The 26,787-nt window shown below is 38.8% G+C and overlaps 2 protein-coding genes across 5 annotated transcripts in view; both read left to right on the forward strand.

Moving 5' to 3' along the window:
• Nucleotides 1–6,376, forward strand: part of LOC113066540 (AP-4 complex subunit epsilon-1-like) — a 6,504-nt gene extending 128 nt beyond the window's left edge. Inside the window, exons 1-13 of one of the 2 annotated variants that reach the window (XM_026238431.1) lie at nucleotides 1–131; nucleotides 1,566–1,637; nucleotides 1,712–1,835; nucleotides 1,994–2,067; nucleotides 2,146–2,267; nucleotides 3,710–3,869; nucleotides 3,956–4,122; nucleotides 4,198–4,271; nucleotides 5,198–5,320; nucleotides 5,401–5,510; nucleotides 5,824–5,934; nucleotides 6,061–6,173; nucleotides 6,258–6,376. The exon at nucleotides 1–131 is cut by the window's left edge and continues 128 nt beyond it. In XM_026238431.1, coding sequence (XP_026094216.1) covers nucleotides 3–131; nucleotides 1,566–1,637; nucleotides 1,712–1,835; nucleotides 1,994–2,067; nucleotides 2,146–2,267; nucleotides 3,710–3,869; nucleotides 3,956–4,122; nucleotides 4,198–4,271; nucleotides 5,198–5,320; nucleotides 5,401–5,510; nucleotides 5,824–5,934; nucleotides 6,061–6,075 — 1,281 coding nt within the window. In that variant the 5' untranslated portion in view covers nucleotides 1–2 and the 3' untranslated portion in view covers nucleotides 6,076–6,173; nucleotides 6,258–6,376. Of the gene's footprint in view, nucleotides 132–1,565; nucleotides 1,638–1,711; nucleotides 1,836–1,993; nucleotides 2,068–2,145; nucleotides 2,268–3,709; nucleotides 3,870–3,955; nucleotides 4,123–4,197; nucleotides 4,272–5,197; nucleotides 5,321–5,400; nucleotides 5,511–5,823; nucleotides 6,174–6,257 lie in introns of those variants that run through there. The other variant, XM_026238430.1, reaches the window with a different exon arrangement.
• A 6,109-nt stretch (nucleotides 6,377–12,485) lies between these two features.
• The window catches only part of LOC113066537 (von Willebrand factor A domain-containing protein 5A-like), a 39,130-nt gene continuing 24,828 nt past the window's right edge, over nucleotides 12,486–26,787 (forward strand). Inside the window, exons 1-6 of one of the 3 annotated variants that reach the window (XM_026238419.1) lie at nucleotides 12,486–13,662; nucleotides 24,096–24,298; nucleotides 24,381–24,603; nucleotides 24,720–24,886; nucleotides 24,962–25,076; nucleotides 25,144–25,319. In XM_026238419.1, coding sequence (XP_026094204.1) covers nucleotides 13,623–13,662; nucleotides 24,096–24,298; nucleotides 24,381–24,603; nucleotides 24,720–24,886; nucleotides 24,962–25,076; nucleotides 25,144–25,319 — 924 coding nt within the window. In that variant the 5' untranslated portion in view covers nucleotides 12,486–13,622. The remainder of the gene's footprint in view (nucleotides 13,663–24,095; nucleotides 24,299–24,380; nucleotides 24,604–24,719; nucleotides 24,887–24,961; nucleotides 25,077–25,143; nucleotides 25,320–26,787) is intronic. The other 2 variants (XM_026238417.1, XM_026238418.1) reach the window with 2 other exon arrangements.

Below are 26,787 nucleotides of genomic sequence, written 5' to 3' on the forward strand. Positions count from 1 at the left end.
AAATGAGCGATGTTGTGGAGAAAACCCTCACTGCTCTGCCGGGTTTATTTGATTCTCAAACCGGAGCTGCTAGAATCACCAACAGATTAAGACAACTCATCAAGAGCATCACAGAACTGACATCTAAACATGTGAGTTAATCATTCGCTTTTTAATAACATGACATCACCGACCGAAGCATAAATATAGACATTGACAGGGAAAGCACTAGAGAGAATGGTTTCGCTTTCAGTGTTAGTTATTAAATCAGTACTATATTAAGAAATAATTATTTTAAAATAGTTGATAATACATAATATTTGTATTGATAATTTTATATTTTTATCATTAATAAATAGTAAATAAATTATTTAATAGTATGTGTGTATGCAAGCATATATATATATATATATATATATATATATATATATATATATATATATATATATAAATCAAAAATATATTAATATGTGTTATTTATACTATACAAAAATAGTATAAAACATTGCATTTATAACAACTGTAACAAGTGAACAGCCAAAAGGACCATTTTCAACATTTTTTGTTTAAGTAAAATAAACCAATGTACACTATTAAGGTCCTAGAAACCACATATTAAATAAATAAAGATCTAATATTGAATAATAGTAAAGGTTGTTTAATATTATTGTGTAAAATTAACTTTTTTAAACTTTTTATTTTATTTACTTTTTATTTATATGGGTCAAAGACGTTAAGATGTACAAGAAAAATGTACAAAAGTGATTTTGTGTCCATAGAAAGCACATTAAATGTAAGTAAAAGGTCTACTTTTAAGGTTTTAAATAAGTTTTTGGAGAATAAAATGTCAAAATTTGGTTGAAATAATGTTACATTGTCATTCAGTGTAACACAATATTTATGCAAAAATTCAAACAACATGCTTATTCTGACCTGTACATATTAAAATATCTAAATGAATAACGGAGCATACAAAATTTTATTGTGTTTTAAATTAGTAAAAAATTCTTACTGACAAATGGGCAAAACCAAGGATAGTGGCAAATGTTAAAAATGTAAAATTACAACTTATTAGTATTTGGTGTGAAAGTAATTAGTCTTTTAATATGTCATAAATGGATTTTTGTTGTAAATATGCCTGACAAGATTGTTACACTGAATTTCATTTTACTGGTTGTCTTCTGTAAATCAGGGGAAAATGTATGATATGTATTTTTTGCTAAGAAAAACAAAAACAAAATTGCAATTAAATTAAACAGAAAACTTTTTGAATTTTTTTTTTGGGGGGGGGGGGGGGGGGGACTACAACAGTTTAAAGCAGTATTATACTTTTTTTTATGGTTAAACACTTTTTCGTCTTTGACCCATATATATAGTAATAATGTGTTAAATAATAATATTCAAATATTAATAGCTATATAATAATAATAATATAAACATAATATTTATAAAAATAAATAAAGTGGACAGCAATAAGGTGGCCACTTCCAACGTCAAAATTAATAATAGCAAGTTAGTACAATATACAAATGCACACTATCAAGGTCATAACAGCTCTTTATTTCAATGCATGATCTCATTTGCAGGACGAGGAGAACCTCATCAAACAGGAGCTGTCTGCCATGAAAGAGCAGGTTTCATCTCCCAACACTACTATGGTGAGCGATACAGATGTTACCATCATCACGGTCACTCAGAAGCTGGTGCTTTGACCTCCGTGTGTGTGTTACAGAAGCAGATGAGAGAGGTCATGGTGCGAGCCATGTACTGTGAGATGCTGGGCTACGATGCCTCCTTCACCTACATTCACGCCATCAAACTGGCGCAGCAGGGCGGCGTGCTGGAGAAGAGAGTGGGTACGTTACTGCGTTTTCAGGCCTCACCGTCACAGATGCACAGCACACTTTATACAGCATCCACAATCTGCCTCAGTGTACAAATGATGAATAAAATGCATTTTAATATAACAATATTTGATGAAATTATTGTGTATTTGAATCTCTTTATGTTCTAGGGTACCTTGCGGTGTCTCTCTTCCTCAGTGAAGGACATGAGTTGTTGTTGTTGCTGGTAAACACCGTATTGAAAGTGAGCTCGGTTCTTGTTAGCTTTATTTGGACCTGTTATGTAAAATGTGTGGTTGAAGGTCTCATGCATGTGTGACAGGATCTTCAGAGCACTAACCTCATCGAAGCGTGCATGGCGCTGACTGTTGTAGCTCAGGTGTTTCCCAAAGACATGATACCTGCTGTCCTTCCTCTGGTGGAAGACAAGCTGTCGCATCCAAAGTAAGCCCGAGAGATTCACTCCTAAACAGTACACACAACTCATTTCTCATTTCAACACCTGAAGATATCTAAAAGCCAAATAAATAAGGCTTTAAAATGGCTAATGTGTGTCCCTGGAGCACAAAAGCAGTAGCATTTTAGCAATAGCCAAAAAAAAAAATTGGGTCAAAATTATAGATTTTTCTTTAATGCCAAAAATCATTAGGATATTAAGTAAAGATCTTGTTCCATGAAGATATTTTGTAAATTTCCTTCCATAAATATATCAAAACCATATTTTTTATTAGTAATATGCATTGCTAAGTATTCATTTGGACAACTTTAAAGATGATTTTCTCAATATAAAAACGTTTTTGCACCCTCAGATTCCAGATTTTCAAATAGTTGTATCTCGACCAAATATTGTTCTATCATAACAAACCATACGTCAATGGAAAGATGATTTATTCAGTTTTCAGATGGTGCATAAATCTCAATTTATGAAAAATGTACCCTAATGACTGGTTTTGTGGTCCAGGGTCACTTATGTGTTATTTTGTTGTTATTTCTATAATATTATAGTATTGAGTAATATTTTACATTTCCTTTTATATTTTTAGCTTCCATTTATATTTTAGTTTTAGTACTTTTGTTGTGTGCTTTTGTCATTTTTATAATTTTTATCTATATTTCTGTATACAGCTTTTATGTCAGTTTTAGTATTTTAATACTAAACATTGCCAAGGCACGTAATATTTATTTAGTATTATAACAATAAATGTCCAATAAACTAAGTTTTTGCTTTGTTTAACATAAGAATAACGAATCATCACTTATAAATGACTTATTATTATTAATAATTATATTAATTACATTAACAAAACACTTAATATAAATATTTGTAATATATATTGTTTTAATATTAATTTAAGAAATACTAATTGAATTTACCTGTGAACTCTAGTTTCCTGCTGAATGCATATTCATGCACTGTACCAGAAGTTGCAATATTATTGAACTAATAACCAGTTTTCCAGTTAAGAAAAGTGTAAATATGGGTAAAATAATTTGTATATTGGTCAATTTGATTCTCAGTCTAATAATAACTCATATTTGACCCTGGAGCACAAAACGAGTCTTAAGTGTCAGTTTTTCCAAATTGAGATTCACACATCATCTGAAAGCTGAATAAATCATCTTTATTAGGATCAGACAAAATTTGACCAAGATGCAACTATTTGCAAATCTGGAATCTGAGGTTGCAAAAAAATCTAATTACTGAGAAAATCAACTAAAAAGTTGTACACATGAATTCTTAGCAATGCATATTACTAATCAAAAATTAAGTTTTGATATATTTACATATATTGACCCATATAATGTATTTTTGGCCATTGCTACGAATATACCCCAGTGACTTAAGCTCCAGGGTCACATATTCTTGTCCTTCTTTTCTGTCCAAGGGAGATCATTCGGAGAAAAGCCGTCCTGGCGTTATATAAGTTTCATCTCATTGCTCCGACTCAAGTCCAGCACATTCATGGCAAGTTTCGAAAAGCCCTGTGCGACAAAGATCCGGGTGTCATGACATCATCTTTACATATTTACCTACAGCTGATCACGGTCAGTCTTCAGCACACAGTTTGGGCTTTAAACCTGAGAATATAATACCATATAATACTCATCATGCATGTCTTTCTCTTCATCAGGAGAGTCCAGACGGCTATAAGGACCTGACGGGAAGTTTGGTCACTATCCTGAAGCAGGTGGTGGGGGGGAAACTCCCGGTGGAGTTTGACTATCACAGCGTTCCTGCGCCGTGGCTTCAGATCCAGCTGCTCAGGATCCTCTCGCTGCTCGGGAGAGAGGACCCAAGGTACCGAGGGACCACAGGCCAATGTATACGCTTACGTTATGCAATAAAAACTGAAATTGTAATGTCATTTTTCAGCACTAGTGAGCTGATGTATGACGTTCTGGACGAGTCTCTGCGCAGAGCGGAAATGAACCACAACATCACTTACGGTAAAATCATCTTTTCTAGTGCTGCTGTTTTCAGTAATTTAGTTCTTCAACTAAACTTCTGGTGTTTCAGGTTGTTGTTGATGTCTTCATTTCCATTTAAGTTTACATCTTTGATCTAATACTCATTATATTATATTTCAGCTTTATTTCAGTTTATGAAAACAATCTTTAATAAGTTGTTTTAGCCTAAGTTAATGATAATAACAGTGCTTATAACCGATACTATTTGTTTATAAGTGTTTGATTAACCATTATGCAGAATTTGTTTAATGTTTATTCATTTTACGACTGCTTTTTTATTTTTTTTATTTGTATTAAAGTTTTGTATTTTAATTAAAAGTACTTTATTTAAGGTAGTTGACCAGAAAAACCTTTCTAATTTTGTTAAAGTTTACATTTTTTATTTGATACTTTTGTTTTATTTCAGCTTTATTTCAGTCAGCAAAAACAATATTTAATATTTTTAGTGTCTTATAACCAAAACTAATTCTTTTTGTTTGAGAACCATCACGCAGAACTGTTTTTTATTTTTATTTTTTTATGCTTTTTAATCCAATAATAACTAATAACTGTAAATCATCTTTTCTAATTGACCAAACCGTAATTTGTAATCAAAATAAATTCAACTAATACATAATCTGTCTTTCAGTAGTTTTGTTTTTTTTATACATTTTTTATACTATGTAGCTTTTGTTTAATTTGACTAACGTTTTAATGATTTACTACCTCACTTTATATTTCACTTCCCCACGCACGCACGCACACACACACACACACACACACACACACACACAGCTTTAGTGTCTTATAAGCACTATGCAAAACTGTTTTTGTTTGTTTGTTTTATTTCTGCTCCTCATCGAAATCATCTCTTCTAATGAAGTGAACCATACTCTCTCAGTAAAATAAACGCTGTTGTGTTTCAGCGATCCTGTATGAGTGTGTGAAGGCCGTCTACACCATCCACCCCAAAGCTGAGCTGCTTGAAAAAGCCGCGAGATGCATTGGAAATTTTGTTCTTTCTCCGAAGATCAACCTCAAATATCTTGGTAAAGCTCCTGCTTTTGTTTCTCTCGCGTTAGTTAACCCGAGCTCTCTGAACCTGCTCACGTATCGCTGCACTCTTCAGGTTTGAAAGCCTTGACGTATGTGGTCCAGCACGATGCTAGACTCGCCCTGCAGCATCAGATGACCATCATCGAGTGTTTGGACCACGCAGATTACACGATTAAAAGAGAGGTGATGAACAGAGCACACATACGTTTGTCATAATCATGAGAAAAATCCTTTGTTATTGACTCATAATGAAATAATTGTAAGTTTTTAGGTTATAAATATGACTTTCTATCTCATAAATATGAATTTTGTGTCATTATTTCACATTTTCAATTCCTATCTATTATTTTATGGCATGAGAACAACAAAGGCACAGAGAAAATCCATCTTCTAAAACATCAAAACCTGGTCGACCGATGTGATGCTCTCGCATATAATCTCAATAACGGATTTAATAACCCAAGGGTCTTGTGTTCTCCTCTTTCTTCTGTCTCAGACTCTTGAATTGTTGTTCAGGATCACAAACGCTCAGAATGTGACCGTGATCGTTGAGAAGATGTTGGACTTCCTGCACGGTTGCAACGACGAGCACACCATCATCCATCTGGTTGGAAAAGTCGCAGAGCTCGCTGAAAAATATCCTTTTTTTGAGTTTATTAACATGCATTACTTCCTATAAAACGAACACTGATTCGTTGAATGTCCGCTGGTATGTTCCTATGAAAACCCTTAGGTTTGCTCCGGATAACTCGTGGTTCATTCAGACAATGAATGATGTTTTTTCCACTGGTGGAGATTTGCTGCAACGGGACGTCCCAAACAACTTCCTGCGACTTCTGGCGGAGGGTAAACCAGACGCACAGACAGTCTAAGAGCTGTAAACTGTAGTGGAAGGTGTGTGGTTTTATATTTCGGATGCTTTCGTCTCAGGCTCAGAGTCTAAAGAGGAAGATGATCAGTTACGGCTTCAGGCTGTCGACTCGTATCTGACCGTGCTGAAGAGAGACGCTTCTCGTCTGCCCCAGCGCTTCTTACAGGTCATGAGCTGGGTGTGTACGGCACACACACACACACACACACACACACACACACACACACACACACACACACACACACACACACACACACACTGTGATGATTCACAAAACAAATTCTGCTATAAGGCTGATTCAAATTCTAGTGACTGGCTAAAAAACTGAATTGAGGGAAAAATATTCAGGAAAAAATATATATATCGCCAAAATACATTTATTAGGTAAATAAATTTATATATAAGCTCTACAGAAGACAATATTTTCAATATTTAGCTCAATTCAGTTTTCATCTGATATTTTCTGAATATTAATCATCTTTTAAGACCAACTGAGCATTATATAAATATCTAATATTGAATTAAAATTTTAATAAATAATTGTTATTTATTAAACATTTACTCTTTAGTACTAATTAAATGTAACATTATATATATATAATTTTTTTTTTTATTTTTTTTTACATTTAAACGTTTTTTTTTATGCTATAGCAGATAACCAATTTAATATATAATATTATTGAATTTTATTTATAGTTTCATATAAATATTTAGAAATGAATGTTAATATAAAAAATCATTTATGCTAAAGTAAAATACAGCATTATAATTGGTAGGAAATAAGCTGGATGACTCCTTGGATGGATGGAATCCTTTTACCTGTAATAGAAGTAATAAATTGCATACTTTTTGAATCAAACTGATAAAATAAGCCCTATATGTGGTGCATTTCTGTGCCTATTATTAGCTTAGAAGCATGCAAACATCAAACCCTACTGGAATGAACAGCAAATGAAATCAGTGTTCTGGAAACTCACAAGAGATATTTGTTCACCGGTGTGTGTGTGTGTGCGTGTGTGTGTGTGTGTGTGTGTGTGTGTGTGGCTCAGGTGCTTGGAGAATACACTCCCCTCCAGGAGTCGTTGGACCGGCGCGAGGTCATCCGTCTCCTGACGAAGCTGCTGGATCAGAAAAGCGTGAGCTCAGAGACACGGGTCTGGATTCTTTCAGCGCTGACCAAGATCTCTGAGGGTCAGACAGACTTGATTCTGGAGCTGGCTGAGAGTCTTTCGTCCTCCCAGGACACGGTGCTCCGTCAGCAGGCCCAGGAGCTGCGTCAGCTCTCCCAGGACTCACTGCTCTATGAGCGGGTCCTGCCCCGTGGAGCCCCCTGGGGCGGCATGGAGGTAACAGGCCTGATTGCTTCTCCTAATTATGACGAATTAATCTTATTAACCCTTGTGCGCTCCTCATTTGAGTGCACACTCATGGTCTGGAAGGTCAAAAGTGACCGGACACCTGAAATGTTATTTTTTTTAGTTTTTCAGTAAAATCAATCTTATATATTTTTGTTCAGTAATATTTTTTCTTTTGTATTTTTAGAGAATGTCATAGTACTAATTAATAGCCATGCAATAATTATGATAACCCCCCCCCCCATTGAAAATAGTAAAAAAAAAAAAAAAAACATTGAGAAATTAAATACAGACTATGCTTTTAAAATCTAATTTTTGAAGGCAGAATAGCACCTTCTGGTGAGAGCAACAAAAAAAAACTGAAAAACCTGTAATTTCATGATGTAACCACTAGGTGCCAGGCTTGTGAATTCCGAGTTGTTTTTATACAGAATTGTTAACTTTTATTAGATTGTGGATTTAAATGAACCTTAAGGTATTCTCAAAAACTACTTTTTGTCAAGGTTTAAATTTTTTGTTGTTTCAAATGTTGCATTTGCATTATTATTACATTCAAACCTGAACACAGAAAGCACTTTGTTACACATAACATTAAAATTCTATAAAAATGAAACAAGAATGAACTGAATGCTTTATCTGTGCTTAATCCTGGATTTTACCCTCTTATTTCACTCTTATGATTTATTTTGGCTATACCAATTAATTTGAGTTTGTAAATATGCATAATAAATGTGTGTATCTGTGAGTGAGTGTGTGTGTGTGAGTGGATGTATCTGTTTTACACTCTTGATGTTTTAGAGTGTAACCCATTCCATGCTGTCCACTTTTTTACTGCATTGTAGTTGAATTATTGATTTTATTTTACATATTAGTTGCAGTGTCACAGTCACTAGTTTATAGGTGTGTATGTGTGTGTACAAGTGTGTGTCCGTGCGTGTGTGAGTTGGTGTGTTGATTTTGCCCTCTAGATGTTTTAGAGTTTCACCCCTCCATTGCTGTGCAATTGTTTTCAGCATTTTGGGAGATTTGTAGATTGCACAAATAAAATGTTCTGTGTTTTCCAGTTTATTTCCCATTCATTTCCTTTGGTCTGCCTTTTTTTACTTTTTTTTTTGTGTGTTCACATACCAAGTGCCATAAAAGTCTCCAAGTTTCGCTGATTTGAAACAGTTCTGATTATTATCAGTGTTGAAAACAGTGGTGCTGCTTCATATTGCTACATAAACTATGACATTGTTTTCAAGAGGATTTAGAATGAAGGAATGAATGATGTAGCTGTTTGATGAATAGAAAGATCAAGATACAATACAAATAGTTAGTGTGTTTTCTTCACAGGTTGACTCTTCTCTGTCGTTTCTGGATGGGTTTGTGTCCGAGGCATTGGCTGCAGGAGCCGCACCGTATAAACCCCCTCATCAGAGACAGGAAGAGCTGTGTGAGGACAGAGGTGCGCTCAACTTACTGTTACTTAGACTACAGTAAACTCTATAGCCTCTTGTCTTTCCTAGCTTGTTTGACGGACTGTTTTTGTTTTCCAGCACTGAATCTGGAGCCGTACAGTTATTCTCTGCCTGTAAGTTTGTCATCATGTAGCATCACGGACAGACCGTCTCCCACACTTCTGTCCGTCAGCTCGGGACTCTCGGGAAACAGCACTGAACTCTCTCAGAAGGCCGGGTGGGTATCTGTGTAACGTGCTGCCTTTGATTGGACACAACCACTTTGTGTAAAGAAATTAATGCTTTTATTCAGAAAGGATGCATTAAATCTGAAATCAGAATCAGAAAGAGTTTTATTGCAAAGTATGCTTGCTCATACAAGGAATTTGTTTTAGTGACATAAGCTTCCAGTACACAGAGACAACAACACAGACAATTTAAAAAAAAATATATATTTGCAAATAAGTTGTATAAACAGTTGTGCTATTGATGATAATCAGAATGTTTAAATCAGCAAATCAGCATATTAAAATTATTTCTAAAGATCATGTGACACTGAAGACTGCAGTAATGATGCTGAAAATACAGCTGTGCATCACAGACATAAATTACATTTTAATATATATATTAAAATAGAAAACAGTTCATTTAAGTTGAAAAAATGTTTTTCACAATCGTGAAAAATTTCCAGTGTCTTTTGCAACGTCCCGTACATGAGCGGCGTGTTTTTAAATGCCAGTTTCTTTAAAAAAAGAGCCTGATATTCTTTATATATCCTGCTGTTTGACTATCCTCTGTTATTTCCGTTATTGCATCACGTCTCAAAAACACATCTCTTGAGACCCTCGCGATCTGTGCTGTGCTTTTTTAAAAACTGTGTGAATGGTCCCTTGGTGTGCTTAAGAGACTTCTTTCAAAAATATTAAAAATGATTACAGACCCCTACCTTAAGAACAGTAGCGTGTACATGGTACGGTTGTATACTAACTTTATGAATCATTTCAGCTCCAGCGCTCTGATTCTTGAGGGTGTAAAGAGAGTTTGGGGGAAAGATGGGTATCTTCGTCAGAAAGAGACAAGAGCACCTCCGGTGGATGAACCCAGCGCTGCAGTTCAGTCCTCCGGCCAACAGGAGGCAGCAGAGAGATCAGAGCCACAGCCGGAGCCCTCGACGCAAAACCAGGACAAACAGCAGCTGGCTTCCTCTCTGTTTGTTGGTTTGGGAGCCGGGAGCTCTGTGTCTCTGGTGAGAAAATGATGGATTTTATAAGACAATAGTCTCTTTGATTGACGGTACTAAATATCCTCTCGCTCTGCTTGTTTCCTCTCAGCTTGGAAAATCTGAAGCCCCGCCCCCTCGCTTCAGAAAAAAGCCCCGCCCACACTCGTCATCATCATCATCAGGCACCAGCGAGAGGTCTTCCGAATCCTCCTCTCACTGCACGACTGACAGCTTCCTGTACGGCAGATTGCTGGAGGAGGAGCCAGCCACATCCATATCTGCTTTTAGCCACACCCCAAAATCCTCGACAGCCAATGGTCTGGCTCGAAACGAAGAAAGACGCACAAACACGTCTCAGATACTGGGTGGCGATCTGGTTCTAGTGCGGCCCAACACGATCCAGGATAAACATCCTCCACCCGAATCTTCAGATCTGACCGCACTGTTACCCGCTGACCTCAAAGACCTACCTCACTCTGATGTCATCCGCCTGACCTCTGACCCCAGCCTGTCTCTGTCCTCCTGCCGCCTGTTCAGAGATGAAGCTGTGCTGCTTGTGATCTTAATATCCAACTGCACGGAAACTGAAATCAAAGATGTGGCAGTGCAGCTGTCCTGTGACGAGCTGGAGGTGTGTCACAAGATATTATTCGAATATCATATAACAGGAAATGAGATGTAATGCAGATCTTCTGTCTTAGACGGCGAGTTTGAGAGGGAACGTCATGAACTGTCTGGAGGGCAGGAGTACGTCTGTGTGTCATTACGCTCTGCTGATGGACGACCCTCACACAAACGTGTCCTTCACCGGGACCGTCTCCTATCAAACACAACCGGGACACACAAACACACTCCCCTTCTCTGGGACACTGTCAACAGCAGACTTCATCAGGTAATGCGTGTCTGAAACTACATCAAACTACTTTACATTCGCTTGCAACCGTTAGAAATGATTCCTTAAGAAATAAATCAATGCATGATTTGATTTAATTTAGTGTAAATAAATCTATTTTTAAAATATTGTTTGTAGATCATTTTATTTTTAAACTATGACCCAATAACTAATTTAATAATTATTTATTTTCTTTTTAAAATCTTTTTTGTAACCTGCTAAATTATAATAAAGAATGGAGTAATTTATTTCAATATATAATTAATAATAAAACTATAAAATATATAACAATAATAAATACACTGGTTAATAACAATAATTAATGTATACCAGTGTGATTTTAGTATCATTGAGATGCTATTGTATTTTTATCAATATTTTGAATTTGTTTTTATTTTTAATATTTCCTTTATACATTTTAATTTTTGATCTTTTTTTTTGTGGTAATTTTAATTAGTTTTCGTTTTTCTCTGTCTGTTTTAGAAATGTCTATATGATGTGCATAAATCTCAGTTTTAGTTGTTTTATGACATCAAAATAGAAAATTATAAATGTTGCCTAATTTTTTTTTTTGTAGTAGTAGTAGGATTTTAAGTTTTAGGCAACTATAATAAGTATAATTATACACCCTGATATGCATGCAAAAAATAGTTAACATCTATATTGAATTGTTTTCTCTATTGTAAAGAACATTTCACCTATTTGGAGAAAAAAGTCATCCTAAATAATCTTCTGAAGGTGAATTTTGAAGGTTAAAGATGTAAAAACCTGAAAACAGATTTCAGATTTTCAGATTTCTAATTAAGTTTTTTTTTCTTCTGAATATAAAAAGAAAGTGAACCACCATGTTTGGAGCTTTCTAACTGTATGCGACTCATTTTGATGAACTCACACACAGGCCTTTGGTCTTAACCACCGAGGAATATGGCAAACTCTGGCTGACTCTGTCTCATGACGTCAAACAGAATCTGAAACTGCTCACAGATGCCAGTGACCCGCTCAGAACCACCCTGAACGCTCTCAGAGACGCCCTACAGCTACATGTAGTGGACATCATTGGTAAAAAAACCAAATCACTTAGTTTAACGTCATGTGCAGTCATCTTTTTACGTTCCATTTCAAATTGCATCATAACTGACAATAGTTGAAACACTGTTTAGGAAAGCAGTGCATCACTCAGGTTCATGTGTTGTGGTTTCAGGCTCCGAGGGGATCGTAGCATGTCGGCTGCTCAGCGGCGCTCCCTGTCTTCTGCACTGCAGAGTGAACGGTGATGCTCTGGCCATGTGGCTGCGCTCTCCTCTTCCTGCTCTCCCAGACTGCATCCTGTACCACTGCCAGAGAGCACTCGCACAACACTGAAGACCCACAAACACCCACAAAACACTGTCTTCATGCAGGGACTGTTTAAATGCAGTGCCTGTGTATTGCTTGTCTTATGCCCTGATTAATAATTTAAATGATTTTTATTTTTGGGTATGCAGTCACTGAGCTGAGCTGCTTTGTTTCACACCTACATATAGAGAAATTATTTATTGATTTTAAACATTTGTGGCATGCTGTTTTCTGGTGAGTATTATTTTTGTTTTTCATTGTTTATTTGCAGAGAAAAAAAGAGCAAAGAGCAAAATTTGAGGAGTTTTATATATATATATACCGAAAAGCATTGCATATACAATTATTAAATATTTCTGTTGTTATTTTCATAATAATATAAAAATATTGAAAATGTCTATTAAATATTTTGATTATTTATTCTATTAATTATTTTCTTAATATTCAATAGAAAATTCTCAGTCAACCTCAAACAGTAGACTACTGTAATTATTTTTTATAAAACATCCTGAAAAGAAAACCGACCTTATTGACTTTTTGAAAAGTGTTTCTTTTTCTGTTTCTTTCTCTTTTAAATGTATTTTTGGATGGCTTTGCTATGTGGAAATGTGCTATATAAATAAAATGTACTTTATGTATTGTAAATGATTACCTGCACATTATTCCAATATATATTAATTCCTATAGATGTGCTGTTTTGGCATTTTGTGTTGTCTTGGTAGTTGTTTAGTTTGGATGCAGTAGTTTTAATCTTCATGCAAAGAACGTTTTTGCATGATGCATTTAAAAGTTAATAACCAAGCGTATGTTTATAAAAGTGCATATAGCAGTAACATATCTAATGCAGTGATATATAAATACTTTTTGGGCAGCTGTATGACAAAGCAAAATCTCTGGTCAACGTGTTTATCATGAAAAAGTAATTAAAGGGATACAATAAAACATTAATGCACAAATAATGATTATCATTAATGGAATAATCAGCCGTAGAAGACGCATATAAAATTGGTTTGGCTCAAAAATATGATGGTACTCGCTCCTTACCTTAATATTCATGAGCCAAACCTGCGCCTCATTTAAATATCGTGACGCGTCAGCAAAGTAGTTTCTCTGTTTTGATTTTCACTTTCATTCACTTTTGAAGTAGGTCTTCTAGTGATTTCCTCTAACGGAGCGTGAGAATGGAGAACTACGGTCTTCTCTCTGAGAATAATGTACCAGGTATGAATTCACCGGTTTATTTGGACTATTAACTAAATTAAAACTTTCTTCATGATGTGTAAGAGCTGTGGTGTTATTACAGATGCGGGGGCTTTATCTACAGTATTACTGTAATTACGGTGGATATCATAATAGTAAATCAACGTGCTTTACATTTAAATAATCTCAACAACAAAAACACGTAGCCTAGTTAATATTATTTAAAAATTAAACAAGTAAAGATGACGATACTTAATCGGTGCTCGTTCAGTAAATGCGCGGCTGCACTGATGTGTTTTGAATCTGGATTTAAATATGCACAGCAAACACAGACCGTTAGTTTTTGGGGAACTAAATACTAACGTAAGGGGAACGTTCTTTTTATTGTTTTATTGTTCTGTTTTTTTGTAACCATAAAATAACGTTCCCAACAACCTAAAAGTAACTAATACAGAACGTTCTCTAATGATTATTCTCAGTGTATTTTTTATAACTCTGTAACTTTCCAATGATGATAATAATAATAATAATATACTAAAGTATTTTTTATTATTACTATTATATTATTACTACTGTTATTACTATATTATATTATTACTATTACACACACACACACACACACACACACATATATATATACACACACACATACATATATGCGTGTGTGTGTGTGCGTGAATTAATGTCATATTTTCTAAACCATACATTGTGTTGAAATAATATTTATTTGGTGCAGAAGAAATTTAAAATCTGGGTAACGTTATCCCGTATGGACAGATTATGAGCAGTTGATTAGCTCAGATTATTTTTACTACTTAAACAATAGATAAAACAGGATATGGTTTTTATAATACTTATTAGGCGTCCATATAGATAATTTCCATGCCCCATACTGACGTTACACTGGGTCGTGTGTGTGCTGGATTACTGACGTTAAGGAAACGTTGAAATAACGTTATACAAACCAGAAACTAACGTTCTATTTCCAAAAATAAAACTTTCCTGTCTAACCAAAAGCTAGCTTTAAAAAAGAACGTTCTGGGAACCAAGATTTGTTAGTAGGGTGGCTACTGTCTTGTTATGTGACAGTCTGCGATAGTAAATCACACAATTTTTTTTTTCTGAAGTAGCTAACTTTATATCCATATGTTGTTTTGGATTATCAATGTTATTAAACAACAGACAACCAGGGAGTGATGGAGAAGTGACAGATCATTTACCATGACATGATATGCAGTCATCTTGTGCATGGGTGTAAATATTTATTTGAAATACAGAGTTATTGTACTTCAATACTGAAATTGAATATTGATGATTTGGGAGTTTGTACTTTACTCAACTGAATACTTCAACTAAAATACATTTCTAATGACAATTTTTTTTCTTTTTCTTTTTTTTTTTTTTTACACTTTTGAAAAGTACTACTGTACATTTTCATTTCATATAGGTAGGTGTGACTACACAGTAATTCAGCTAATACGCTGACCCACCAGCCTGGAGGAGACACAAACTGAATTTAACTTATGTTTGCGCAGAAGAAAACGGACTGCTGTGGTGTAAACTCGAGGTTTAGGATGTCTGATAGTTTTTTGGTGACAATTATCATAAAGTCCACTTCTCTGCAGAGCTGAACTTCAACTCTAATAAAATACACCTGAACAGGCAAATTGAGGTCTTCAGGATTACTAAAAAGTTATAGTCTTTTTTTAGTTTGATTAAGGTTGAGGCTAAATTCTGTAGGAAATGGACTTCAAGGGCCAGAATTGAGAACTCCTGCCATTAAGGTTTTTATGTCTTCATGCTGCTTCTCATATCAGATCTAAGGAAAATTCTCACTTCATTTAAAATACTTCTGTTAACCTTATGCATCTCAGATTAGATCCACCTGCACAACCACTGTTTTAGACAACTTTGACAGGCACAATATTATGCTTCACTAGTTTGTGGAGTCCTTTTGATGCATTGTAGCAGTGATCGACTGTTTAGAGATTTTCACAGAGAAATTAGTGTGTGTGTGCCCAACTGTTTCATCTTTACAAGCATCATGGCACTATCAATCAATCACCTTTATTTATATAGTGCTTTAAACAAAATACATTGCGTCAAAGCACTGAACAACATTCATTTGGAAAACAGTGTCTCAATAATGCAAAATGATAGTTAAAGGCAGTTCATCATTGAATTGAGTTATGTCATCTCTGTTTAGTTTAAATAGTGTCTGTGCATTTATTTGCAATCAAGTCAACGATATCGCTGTAGATGAAGTGACCCCAACTAAGCAAGCCAGAGGCGACAGCGGCAAGGAACCGAAACTCCATCGGTGACAGAATGGAGAAAAAAACCTTGGGAGAAACCAGGCTCAGTTGGGGAACCAGTTCTCCTCTGACCAGACGAAACCAGTAGTTCAATTCCAGACTGCAACAAAGTCAGATTGTGCAGAAGAATCATCTGTTTCCTGTGGTCTTGTCCTGGTGCTCCTCTGAGACAAGGTCTTTACAGGGGATCTGTATCTGGGGCTCTAGTTATCCTGGTCTCCGCTGTCTTTCAGGGCAGTAGAGGTCCTTTCTAGGTGCTGATCCACCATCTGATCTGGATACGTACTGGATCCGGGCACTGCAGTGACCCTCTGATCTGGATACAGACTGGATCTGGTGGCTACGGTGACCTCGGAATAAGACAGAAACAGACTAATATTAGCGTAGATGCCATTCTTCTAATTATGTAGAAAGTACGGTGTTATGTGAAGTGTTTCCGGTTCCAGTTTACCTAATTAATGCAGCCTAAAAATCCTTAGTATGTTATGTGTATGCCAGGTTAAAGAGATGGGTCTTTAATCTAGATTTAAACTGCAAGAGTGTGTCTGCCTCCCGAACAATGTTAGGTAGGTTATTCCAAAATTTAGGCAAACGCAGCACTAAGATCCAATAAAACTAATAGAGAGATACACCCACGATCAGATGATAAGAGCAGATCATTTGTAACTCTAAGGAGAGCAGTCTCAGTACTATGATACGGTCTAAATCCTGACTGGAAATCCTCACATATACCATTTTTCTCTAAGAAGGAATATAATTGTGAGGATACCACCTTTTCTAGTATCTTGGACAGAAAAGGGAGATTCGAGATTGGTCTATAATTAACAAGTTCTCTGGGGTCAAGTTGTGGTTTTTTTATGAGAGGCTTAATAACAGCCAGTTTGAAGGTTTTGGGGACATATCCTAATGACAATGAGGAATTAATAATAGTCAGAAGAGAACCTATGACTTCTGGAAGCACCTCTTTTAGGAGCTTAGATGGTATAGGGTCTAACATACATGTTGTTTTATCTCTAATAGTATCGATTTTAGAAGTAAAGTAGTTCATAAAGTCATTACTGTTGTGGTGTTGGGAAATGTCAACACTTGTTGAGGTTTTATTTTTCGTTAATTTAGCCACTGTATTGAATAAATACCTGGGGTTATGTTTGTTTTCTTCTAAAAGAAAAGAAAAGTAATCAGATCTAGCAGTTTTTAATGCTTTTCTATAGGATATGCTACTTTCCCGCCAAGCAATACGAAATACCTCTAGTTTTGTTTTCCTCCAACTGCGCTCCATTTTTCGGGCTGCTCTCTTTAGGGTGCGAGTATGCTCATTATACCATGGTGTCAAACTGTTTTCCTTAACCTTCCTTAAGCGTAAAGGAGCAACTGTATTTAACGTGCTAGAAAAGAGAGAGTCCATGGATCTGATATTCAATAGGCCAATCTTTATCATTTGTTTATCCATATTGCATTTGTTGAACCTCAATTAAATTGTTAACCTTAACTTGGTTTGGACGTTTTTTGTATTTTCTAGTTCGGGGAACAGACACAGTCTCTATAGTGTGATATCTAGGTGAAAGAGTCTCTATGTGCTGAGAATTAACTGACCTCTGTGACGGGAGGCAGCTAGCAGACAGTCGGTTTAGCCAGTCTGTCTGCTTCCTGACCTGGGCCCCAGTTAGTCAGGTATGAACTCTAAGACTATGTGCCATATTTCTAGACAGAAGAGCAGCACCACCCCAGGAGGGATGAAGACCATCTCTTTTAAACAGGTCAGGTCTGCCCCAAAAGCTCGTCCAATTGTCTATGAAACCTATGTTATTCTGTGGGCACCACTTAGACATCCAGCCATTGAGTGATGACAATCTGCTATGCATCTCATCACCACGGTAAGCAGGGAGGGGACCAGAGCATATTACAGTGTCTGACACCGTGCTTGCAAGTTCACACACCTCTTTAAAGTTATTTTTAGTGATCTCCAACTGGCGAAGTTGAACATCATTAGCACCGGCATGAATAACAATCTTACTGTATTTACGTTTAGCATTAGCCAGCACTTTTAAATTTGCCAAGATGTCAGGCGCTCTGGCTCCCGGTAAACATTTGACTATGGTGGCTGGTGTCTCTATATTCACATTCCGTACAATAGAATCACCAATAACTAGAGCACTTTCATCAGGTTTCTCAGTGAGTGCATCACTGAGTGGGGAGAACCTGTTTAATGTTTTGATCGGAACAGAAGAGCGGTGTTTTGACCCACGACTACGCTGCCTCACCGTCACCCAGTTGCCCTGCTGCAGGGGCTCTGCTGGAACCGGACAATGTACAGGAATCCCTGAGCTAGACGCATCCAAAGCCGTATCTAGAGCCCTAACATTCTTACTGTCCTCAATTAAAGTTTGGATGCGTGTCTCTAATTCTGAAATCTTCTCTGTCAGCCTAACTATTTCCCTGCATTTATCACATGTGAATCCCTCATCAGCGACAGAGATAGATAAACTGTACATGTGGCAAGAGGTGCAAATAACGATAGTAGGCGAAGCCATTACTCACCGTGCTTGATGAAATATTCTTACTGCGGTTGTTTGATGAACTTGTGAAAAACTGGAGCGAGAGAGAGGAGAGGAGAAAAGAAAACGCTAATGACAAGCTAACGGGTGCTAACGCTTTGCAGGTGTACTGCAGTCATGGAAGAGTGAACGATCAAAGTTAATCTGATAAGATTGATCGATAATATCAGAAATATGGTGTGAATTAAGTTATATTTTACAACTTAACAAACAAACAAACAGACAGTGATAGTAAGAAAGATTATAGAGAAAAAATATAAAATAAAAACAGCTACACAGAGCTATGATTAGCTACAGAAGGCCAACAGGAAGTAGAGAAAACACTGTCCAACAGCGACACCAACAGGCATTTAGACAGATCATTTAACACTTCTAAGAATACTCATAAAAATGGTTATCAGAAATGTTTGGCACAATCATAGACTCTTCAACTTAAAAAAACAATACAGGTGCTTGTCACATAATTAGAATATCATCAAAAAGTTGTCAACTAAGGAAAATCCCAAATTCAGTATCTCAGAAAATTAGAATTTTTGTGAAAAGGTTCAATATTGAAGACACCTGGTGTCACACTCTAATCAGTTAATTAACTCAAAACACCTGCAAAGGCCTTTAAATGGTCTCTCAGTCTAGTTCTGTAGGCTACACAATCATGGGGAAGACTGCTGACTTGACAGTTGTCCAAAAGACGACCATTGACACCTTGCAGAAGGAGGGCAGGACACAAAAGGTCATTGCAAAAGAGGCTGGCGTTTCACAGGGCTCTGTGTCCAAACACATTAATAGAGAGGCGAAGGGAAGGAAAAGATGTGAAAAAAGTGTACAAGCGGGGATAGAAGCGGTTATTAGGGATAACCGCACCCTAGAGAGGATTGTGAAACAAAACCCATTCAAAAATGTGGGGGAGATTCACAAAGAGGGGACTGCAGCTGGAGTCAGTGCTTCAAGAACCACTACACACAGACGTGTGCAAGACATGGGTTTCAGCTTCGCATTCCTTGTGTCAAGCCTCTCTTGAATAACAGACAGCGTCAGAAGCGACTAAAGACGAAAAGGACTGGACTGCTGCTGAGTGGTCCAAAGTTATGTTCTCTGATGAAAGTAAATTTTGCATTTCCTTTGGAAATCAGGAAAATGTTTTTTGAGGTCCAAGGTCAACGCAGACGTATAGCAGGAAGTTTTAGAGCACTTCATGCTTTCTGCTGCTTACCAACTTTATGGAGATGCAGATTTCATTTTCCAACAGAACTTGGCACCTACACACAGTGCCAGCTACCAGTTCCTGGTTTAAGGACCATGGTATCCCTGTTCTTAATTGGCCAGCAAACTCGCCTGACCTGGTATTGTGAAGAGGAAGATGCGATATGCCAGACCCCAGAATGCAGAAGAGCTGAAGGCCACTATCAGAGCAACCTGGGCTCTCATAACACCTGAGCAGTGCCACAGACTGATCGACTCCATGCCTCGCCGCATTGTTGCAGTAATTCAGACAAAAGGAGCCCCAACTAAGTATTGAGTGCTGTACATGCTCAAACTTTTCATGTTCATAATTTTCATTTAGCCAAGATTTCTAAAATCCTTTCTTTGTATTGGTCTTAAGTAACATAATTTTCTGAGATAATGATCTTGGTGACAGGAAACGGGTCAATAAATTTGTGAGCAAGCTTATTAGAGACGGAGCGGAGCGGAATGTTCTTAGTTGAAAGCCACACTTTTTGACCAACGACGTATACGGGAGGCTTTGACCGGTGGCAATTGGCCTTGGCGGGCGCCCCCACTTGGAGAAGAGTCTCACGGGCTCTCGTCCAAGTGTGGTGACACCTCTGGACTAAGGCGTGAGCGGAGGGGACAGCGACTTCGGATTCCGTACTGGCAAAAACTGGTGGCTGGTAACCTAAGCTACACTCAAACGGAGTAAGGCCCGTAGCTGACACTGGTAACGAGTTGTGTGCATACTCCACCATAGAAAGTTGTTGGCTCCAAGAGGAAGGATTCTTGGAAACCAAACATCGCAATACTCTCTCCAGATCTTGGTTGGCCCTCTCTGATTGACCATTGCTTTGGGGATGAAACCCTGAAGAGAGACTAACCGTCGCCCCTAATAATCTACAAAACTCTTGCCAAAATTTGGACACAAATTGGGGACCCCTGTCGGAGACCACGTCCATCGGGAGGCCATGTAAACGAAAGACATGATCTATGACAGCAACCGCTGTCTCCTTGGCTGAGGGTAATTTGGGCAAGGCGATAAAATGAGCCGCCTTCGAGAACCAGTCCACGACCGTCAAAACGACAGTCTTGCCCTGGGAGGGCGGGAGGGCGGGAGGGCGGTAACAAAATCTAGAGCGATGTGGGACCAGGGTCTCGAAGGGACTGACAGCGGTTGTAGTAACCCATCAGGGGGTCGGTTGGACGTCTTACCAGTGGCACAAACAGAGCAAGCCAAAACAAAATATGGATATCACGAGCCATTAACGGCCACCAGAATCATTGCTTAACCAAAAAACTGGTATGATTAACTCCTGGATGACAAGCTATACTGGAGCTATGACCCCACTGAATGACTTCGGACCGATACTCCTCCGGCACAAATAACCGGTTCGGTGGGCAATCGGGCGGAGGCGTTACCCCTTCTAAGGCCTTCATGACCTTCGATTCGACCTCCCATCTGAGAGTGGAGACCACTAATGTCTCGGGTAAAATACACTCGGGAGTGGATGGGCGTTCGGAATGGTCAAAAATGCGAGATAAAGAATCGGTTTTGATGTTCTTGGAAACCGGGCGGTAACGAAAGAGAAAAGTCAAAACGGCCGAAAAAAAGTGCCCACCGAGCCTGCCTAGAGTTGAGTCTTTTAGCAGTTCTAATATATTCTAAGTTCTTATGATCAGTCCAAACGATAAAAGGTACCCCTGACCCTTCTAGCCAGTGCCGCCATTCCTCCAGTGCTAACTTGACTGCCAACAACTCTCTGTTACCAATGTCATAATTGCGTTCGGCAGGAGATAAACGATGATAAAAGAAACCGCAAGGGTGCATCTTATCGTCTGTGGAAGAACATTGGGAAAGAACTGCTCCTACCCCCACCTCTGACGCATCGACCTCCACCACGAACTGACGTGATGGATCAGGGGCAACGAGAATGGGAGCCGAAACGAAGCGACTCTTAAGTTTGGCAAATACAGCCTCCGCTGTATCGGACCACCTGAACGTCGTTCTGGGGGAGGTCAAGGCGGTCAGAGGAGCGACTAGTTGGCTGAAGTTATGAATAAAACGTCGATAAAAATTGGCGAATCCCAGAAACCTCTGTAGGGCAATGTCTGGCCGCCTCCCTACCCGCCGCCACCCGATCGAAGACCTTCTTCATCTCCTCGGAGAGTGCCTGGAACGAGGCGCAGCCTAAGTACGAACGCCACCTTGGATCGCTCTTGGTGGAACGTCTGCGGCTGTAGGGCAAAGTGCATCGAACATCGAGTAAGAAATGTTCTACAAAATTCTGGTTCACCTGCATAACCCTCTGTTGTAGGTAGTCTTGGTTCCCGCCGCGGCTGCGGCTCTGGAGGGGAGGGTGGACTCGGCGGTGTGGGTGGCGCAGTGGAGACTCGTAACTGTTGGATCTGCTGGGTGAGCTTGGACACCTGCGTCACCAACGCTTGGACCGCCCTCCCTGTGACAGACATGTTCTCCTCCTGAGTGTCCATCCTCGCGATACTTCGGGCTGCAAACTCGTTCCAAGTAGAAGCGCCTGCTACATCCATAATGTGGTCAGATCGTTCTGTTACGTAACACAGAGACAGGATGTAAACGCAAGGCGTTTTATTAACAAAGCTCAAAAGTCAGGAAGTCACAGTGAATACAGGGCAACACAGGGGCGGACACAAGGCAGATGGCACGGTGACACAGGGACCTTGGTGGGCAACGATGATGGTGCTTGCTCCGGTGATGATCCCTCGAATCCCGGTGAGTGCGCAATCCTCGTGAAGGTGAACGAATAATCCAGAGAAGCATGAAGATCCAAGATGACGAAGACACAGGAAGACTAGGCAGGAACTAGGACACAGGAAACAGGTACGGGAGCACACCAGGGAGAAACAACGATCTGACAACGTGAAACACCAGTTACTGAACTTATATAGGACACAAACAATTGAAACCAGCTGGCACTGCTGATCATCGCTGATCAGTGACCACGCCCATAGACACACACATAACAAACACGATAGACGAGAGAGAGAGAGTGAATTCATGAACCGTGACAGGTATATAATCAAACATAAGTAAATGATATCATTTTTGTACCGTAAATAAAATAGTATTATTTAAGTAATAGGTTGGAAGCAGCAACACATCGATGACGTCACACATAATAAACACACATGACTGACAAAGACCGATAGCTCCTCTTGCTTTGAGTGAACCATTGGTATTTCTAACTGACATGATCCTAATGATTTGAGTGGTCTGTGTATTCAATGAGCATATCTGCAATGTTTTTTGAGGTCCTAGCCAATTCAGTGATTTATAAATTAGTAATTACTTTAAAATCAATCTTAAATGTAACTGGAAGCCAGTGTAAGAACCTCTGAATTCTGGCGTGATATGCACAGATTTTCAGGTTCTAGTCTGAATCTTGGCAGCGCTGTTCCGGGTGAGCTGCAGCTGTCTAATGTTGTTTATGAGAAAGCTGGTCAGGATTCCATTACAATAGTCCACCCTGCTGGTGATCAAGGCATGAATGATTTCTTGACTGGAGACAAAACATCTTGATTGCAAATTTGATTTATAGATTTTTTTGACATGACTGCTGAAACTAAGGTCTGACTCAATAATCACATCAATTTTCTTGAATTTATTTTTATTTGTTTGGCCCATAGAATCAAGGCATGCATTCACGTTGAACTTCATCTTTGTTTCCAAATGCAATGTCTTCAGCCAGGCAGAGGGAGTCAGTGGGCCTTTAGTCAGTAGTCGATACAATTGGATATCATATGCATAGCTGTGATAGATGATAGATAATTTGGTTCTTTCTCATTATTTGATTAAGTGGAAGCATATACAGGTTAAACAAGAGCGGTGCAAGAATTGAGCCTTGTGGGACTCCACATGTCATGGACGTCCACTTAGACTTATGCTCTCCTAGACTCACATAATAACCCCTCCCTTCTTAGTATGACCTGACCCATTTGAGAACCATCCCAGAAAGCCCGACCCTGTTTTCCAGTCTCTCTAGTAGTATGTTATGATCGACAGTGCAAACAGTTTAAGTTACTTTTTATAAGGTTTGAGCAGAAGCACTACTTTCTAGCTGTGCCTAGTTCCACATTGAAAACATGAAGGTGTGGCTCTGGTGTTTCCGGTGGCTGAAATATGTTGTCCTGTCTTAAGAAGTGTACTTTTTATACATGTCATAGGAAGCAAGTTGTCACATGTTACATTCTCATTTGTTCACAATTTTTTCATGTTCATGTTATTATTGTCTAATAAAATATTTTTAATCAGAGCTGTATGAGATATATTTGTGATGTTTTCTTCAGTTTTTGTGATGATGTTCTTCTGTATTTGTTGTGTTGTTGTTGTGTGACTCAGTTCCTCTGAAGAGCATCTCGGTGCAGGTTCGGGTTCAGGATCATGTAGCCACAGTCTCCTCCACTCTGCAGTATGTGAATGAGGAAGAGCGCCCCCTGGAGGCCTTGTTCGTCTTCCCTCTGCCTGCTGATGCTGCTGTCTGCCACTTCAGTGCCAAGATCGGAGAGCAGGAGATTGTGGCAGAGGTGCAGGACAGAGAAAGCGTGAGTCATATTAGAAATCTGCAGGACATTGATTTGTATATTCATACTACACGTCACCTTTTAATTAAACCGTATCTTGCAGGCGAGGGATCAGTATGATGATGCTGTGAGTTCGGGTCAGCAGACGTTTCTGTTAGAAAAGAGCGCTGAGAGTCCTGATGTGTTCAGACTGTGTGTGGGGTGTCTGTCGGCGGGTCAGGACGCTGCTGTCACCATCATCTACATCACTGAGCTTGCTGTGCAGGCCGACCACTCGCTGCGCTTCTGTCTGCCGGCTGTACTCAACCCTCGATACACACCAGCAGGTACTGCAGCAGCTCTGACACACACTTTATTAGAGGAGAGAAGCTGGTTCTAACACACTCTGTGTGTGTGTGTGTGTGTGTGTGTGTGTGTGTGTGTGTGTGTGTGTGTGTGTCAGGTTCAGGTGCTGGTATCGTCTCAGAGATTTCATCAGGATGTGGAGCTGTTCCCTACACGCTGACTCTCAGTGTCCATGTGAGCTCTCCAAAGCCCATCTCCAAACTAGAGTCCAACTCCTCTCTGGATCCTCTAGTGTTCCTGCAGTCTGATCACACTCAGGCCACGGTACTGTGTGTCTTCATGTGTTTATCTGGATGTGTGAGCAGAGCAGTTTAAAGCATGTGTTGTTTATGTGTGCAGGTGAATCTGAGTCCTGGTCACATGTTTGATAAGGACTTTGAGCTGTTTGTGTTCTATCAGGATACCCATCAGCCCTCTGCTATAGTGGAGGCAGGAGTGACCACTGCCCCGCCAGGTATGACCTGCAGCTCACTGGCGTTATGGGATTGAGAGACCAAGCTGTCACTTTCTGTCTTTTTCAGGCTCTCTGATGAGGGACACAGTGGTCATGATAAGTTTGTACCCAGAGTTCCCAGAGGAAGTGACATCATCACTGGCATTTCGAGGTGAATTTGTTTTTGTGATTGACAGATCATGGAGTATGGACAAAAAGATGCATCATGGGACAAGAGCACAGAAACGCATTGAAAGTGCAAAAGTAGGATTTAAGATTTAATATTTATTTTTTTTTATGCCAGAATATGGATGTATTATGGGTCTTGAGTTTACAGTATGTGTTGGGATTTGATTGGATTATAAAAAAACAGACCTTTGACTTGTGTTTAGTAAGACCAGGGTTATGTTGAGTTTAAATATCTGTCCATGTCTCTCTTTAGGACACTCTGCTGTTACTGTTGAAGAGTCTGCCCATGGGATGCTACTTCAATATCTATGGATTTGGCACATATTTTGAATCCTTCTTTCCGTTAGTTAACAAGATCTTCATTCATAGATATTCACTTTTGAAATGTGTCAGTGGAGGTGAGATGTGTTTCTGTGTGTCTTTGTAGTCAGAGTGTTGTGTATAAACAGAAAACAATGGATCAAGCTCTGAAGAGAGTGAAGAAAATGAAAGCAGACATGGGCTGCACAGAGATTTTACTGCCTTTAAAACACATCTACAGTCAGCGCTGTCACCCCGATCACCCCAGACAGGTATAACACCTCCGCTTACACCTGAACAATGCACTGTAACGATGTGAAGTCAAAGATTTAAGACTGTTTTCCCTCTTCAGCTCTTCGTCTTCACGGATGGAGAGGTGGGAAACACTATAGAGGTGCTGGGCCTGGTGAAAAAACATGCTCGTTTTCACAGGTAAAGCTCTGCTGGGTTTGATCTGTGCATCATTCATATCTTCATCACTAACAGTAACAGAGCTGATCATGTCTTCAGGTGTTTCTCGTTCGGGATTGGTGAGGGTGCGAGTGCCGCCCTCATCACAGGAATGGCCAGAGAGGGATCTGGTCACGCTCAGTTCATCACAGACACAGACCGCATGCAGCCCAAAGTAAAGCTCTTCACTGGATTTCACAGACACAGATGTTTCCTGGTCAAATGTCTCAATGGTTTCTCTTTCTCTTCAAACTATATCAGGTGATGCAGTCGCTCAGGTTTGCTCTGCAGCCTGCTGTTGTTATCTCTGTGGATTGGACCCTTCCAGATGGTCTTACTGTTGAAACACTGTCTCCTCCCATCAATGTGCTCTTCCAGGGTCAAAGGGCACTCATTTATGCCCAACTGAAAGGAGAGGTGAGATGGTTTAGCATGTGTTTCTTTATAATACCAGTGTATCTCATTTGTTTAGATAATAATAATCTGTCTTTTCTTTCTCTCACAGAGTTCAGAAGGCTCTGAGGGAACAGTGACAGTCAAATACAGTCTTAAAGATCAACCTGTAACAAACCAGCTCCACTTCTGCCTCAAACCGACTGAGGAAACTGGGTAACACACATACATGCACATGCAGAAATTTATTTGAGTGAAATCCACTGTTTTCTTTTCTTATCCAACACATTTCCTTCATGTTTCTGCAGGCTGTCCATCCACCGGCTGGTGGCTCGGACTCTAATCCGTTCTCTGGAGCAGAAGTGGTCTTCACATAGTGCTGTACTAAAGGAGATCAGGA

Source organism: Carassius auratus, chromosome 50 (genome assembly GCF_003368295.1).
Source record: "Carassius auratus strain Wakin chromosome 50, ASM336829v1, whole genome shotgun sequence".
In the NCBI taxonomy this organism is placed as follows: Eukaryota; Metazoa; Chordata; class Actinopteri; order Cypriniformes; family Cyprinidae; genus Carassius; species Carassius auratus.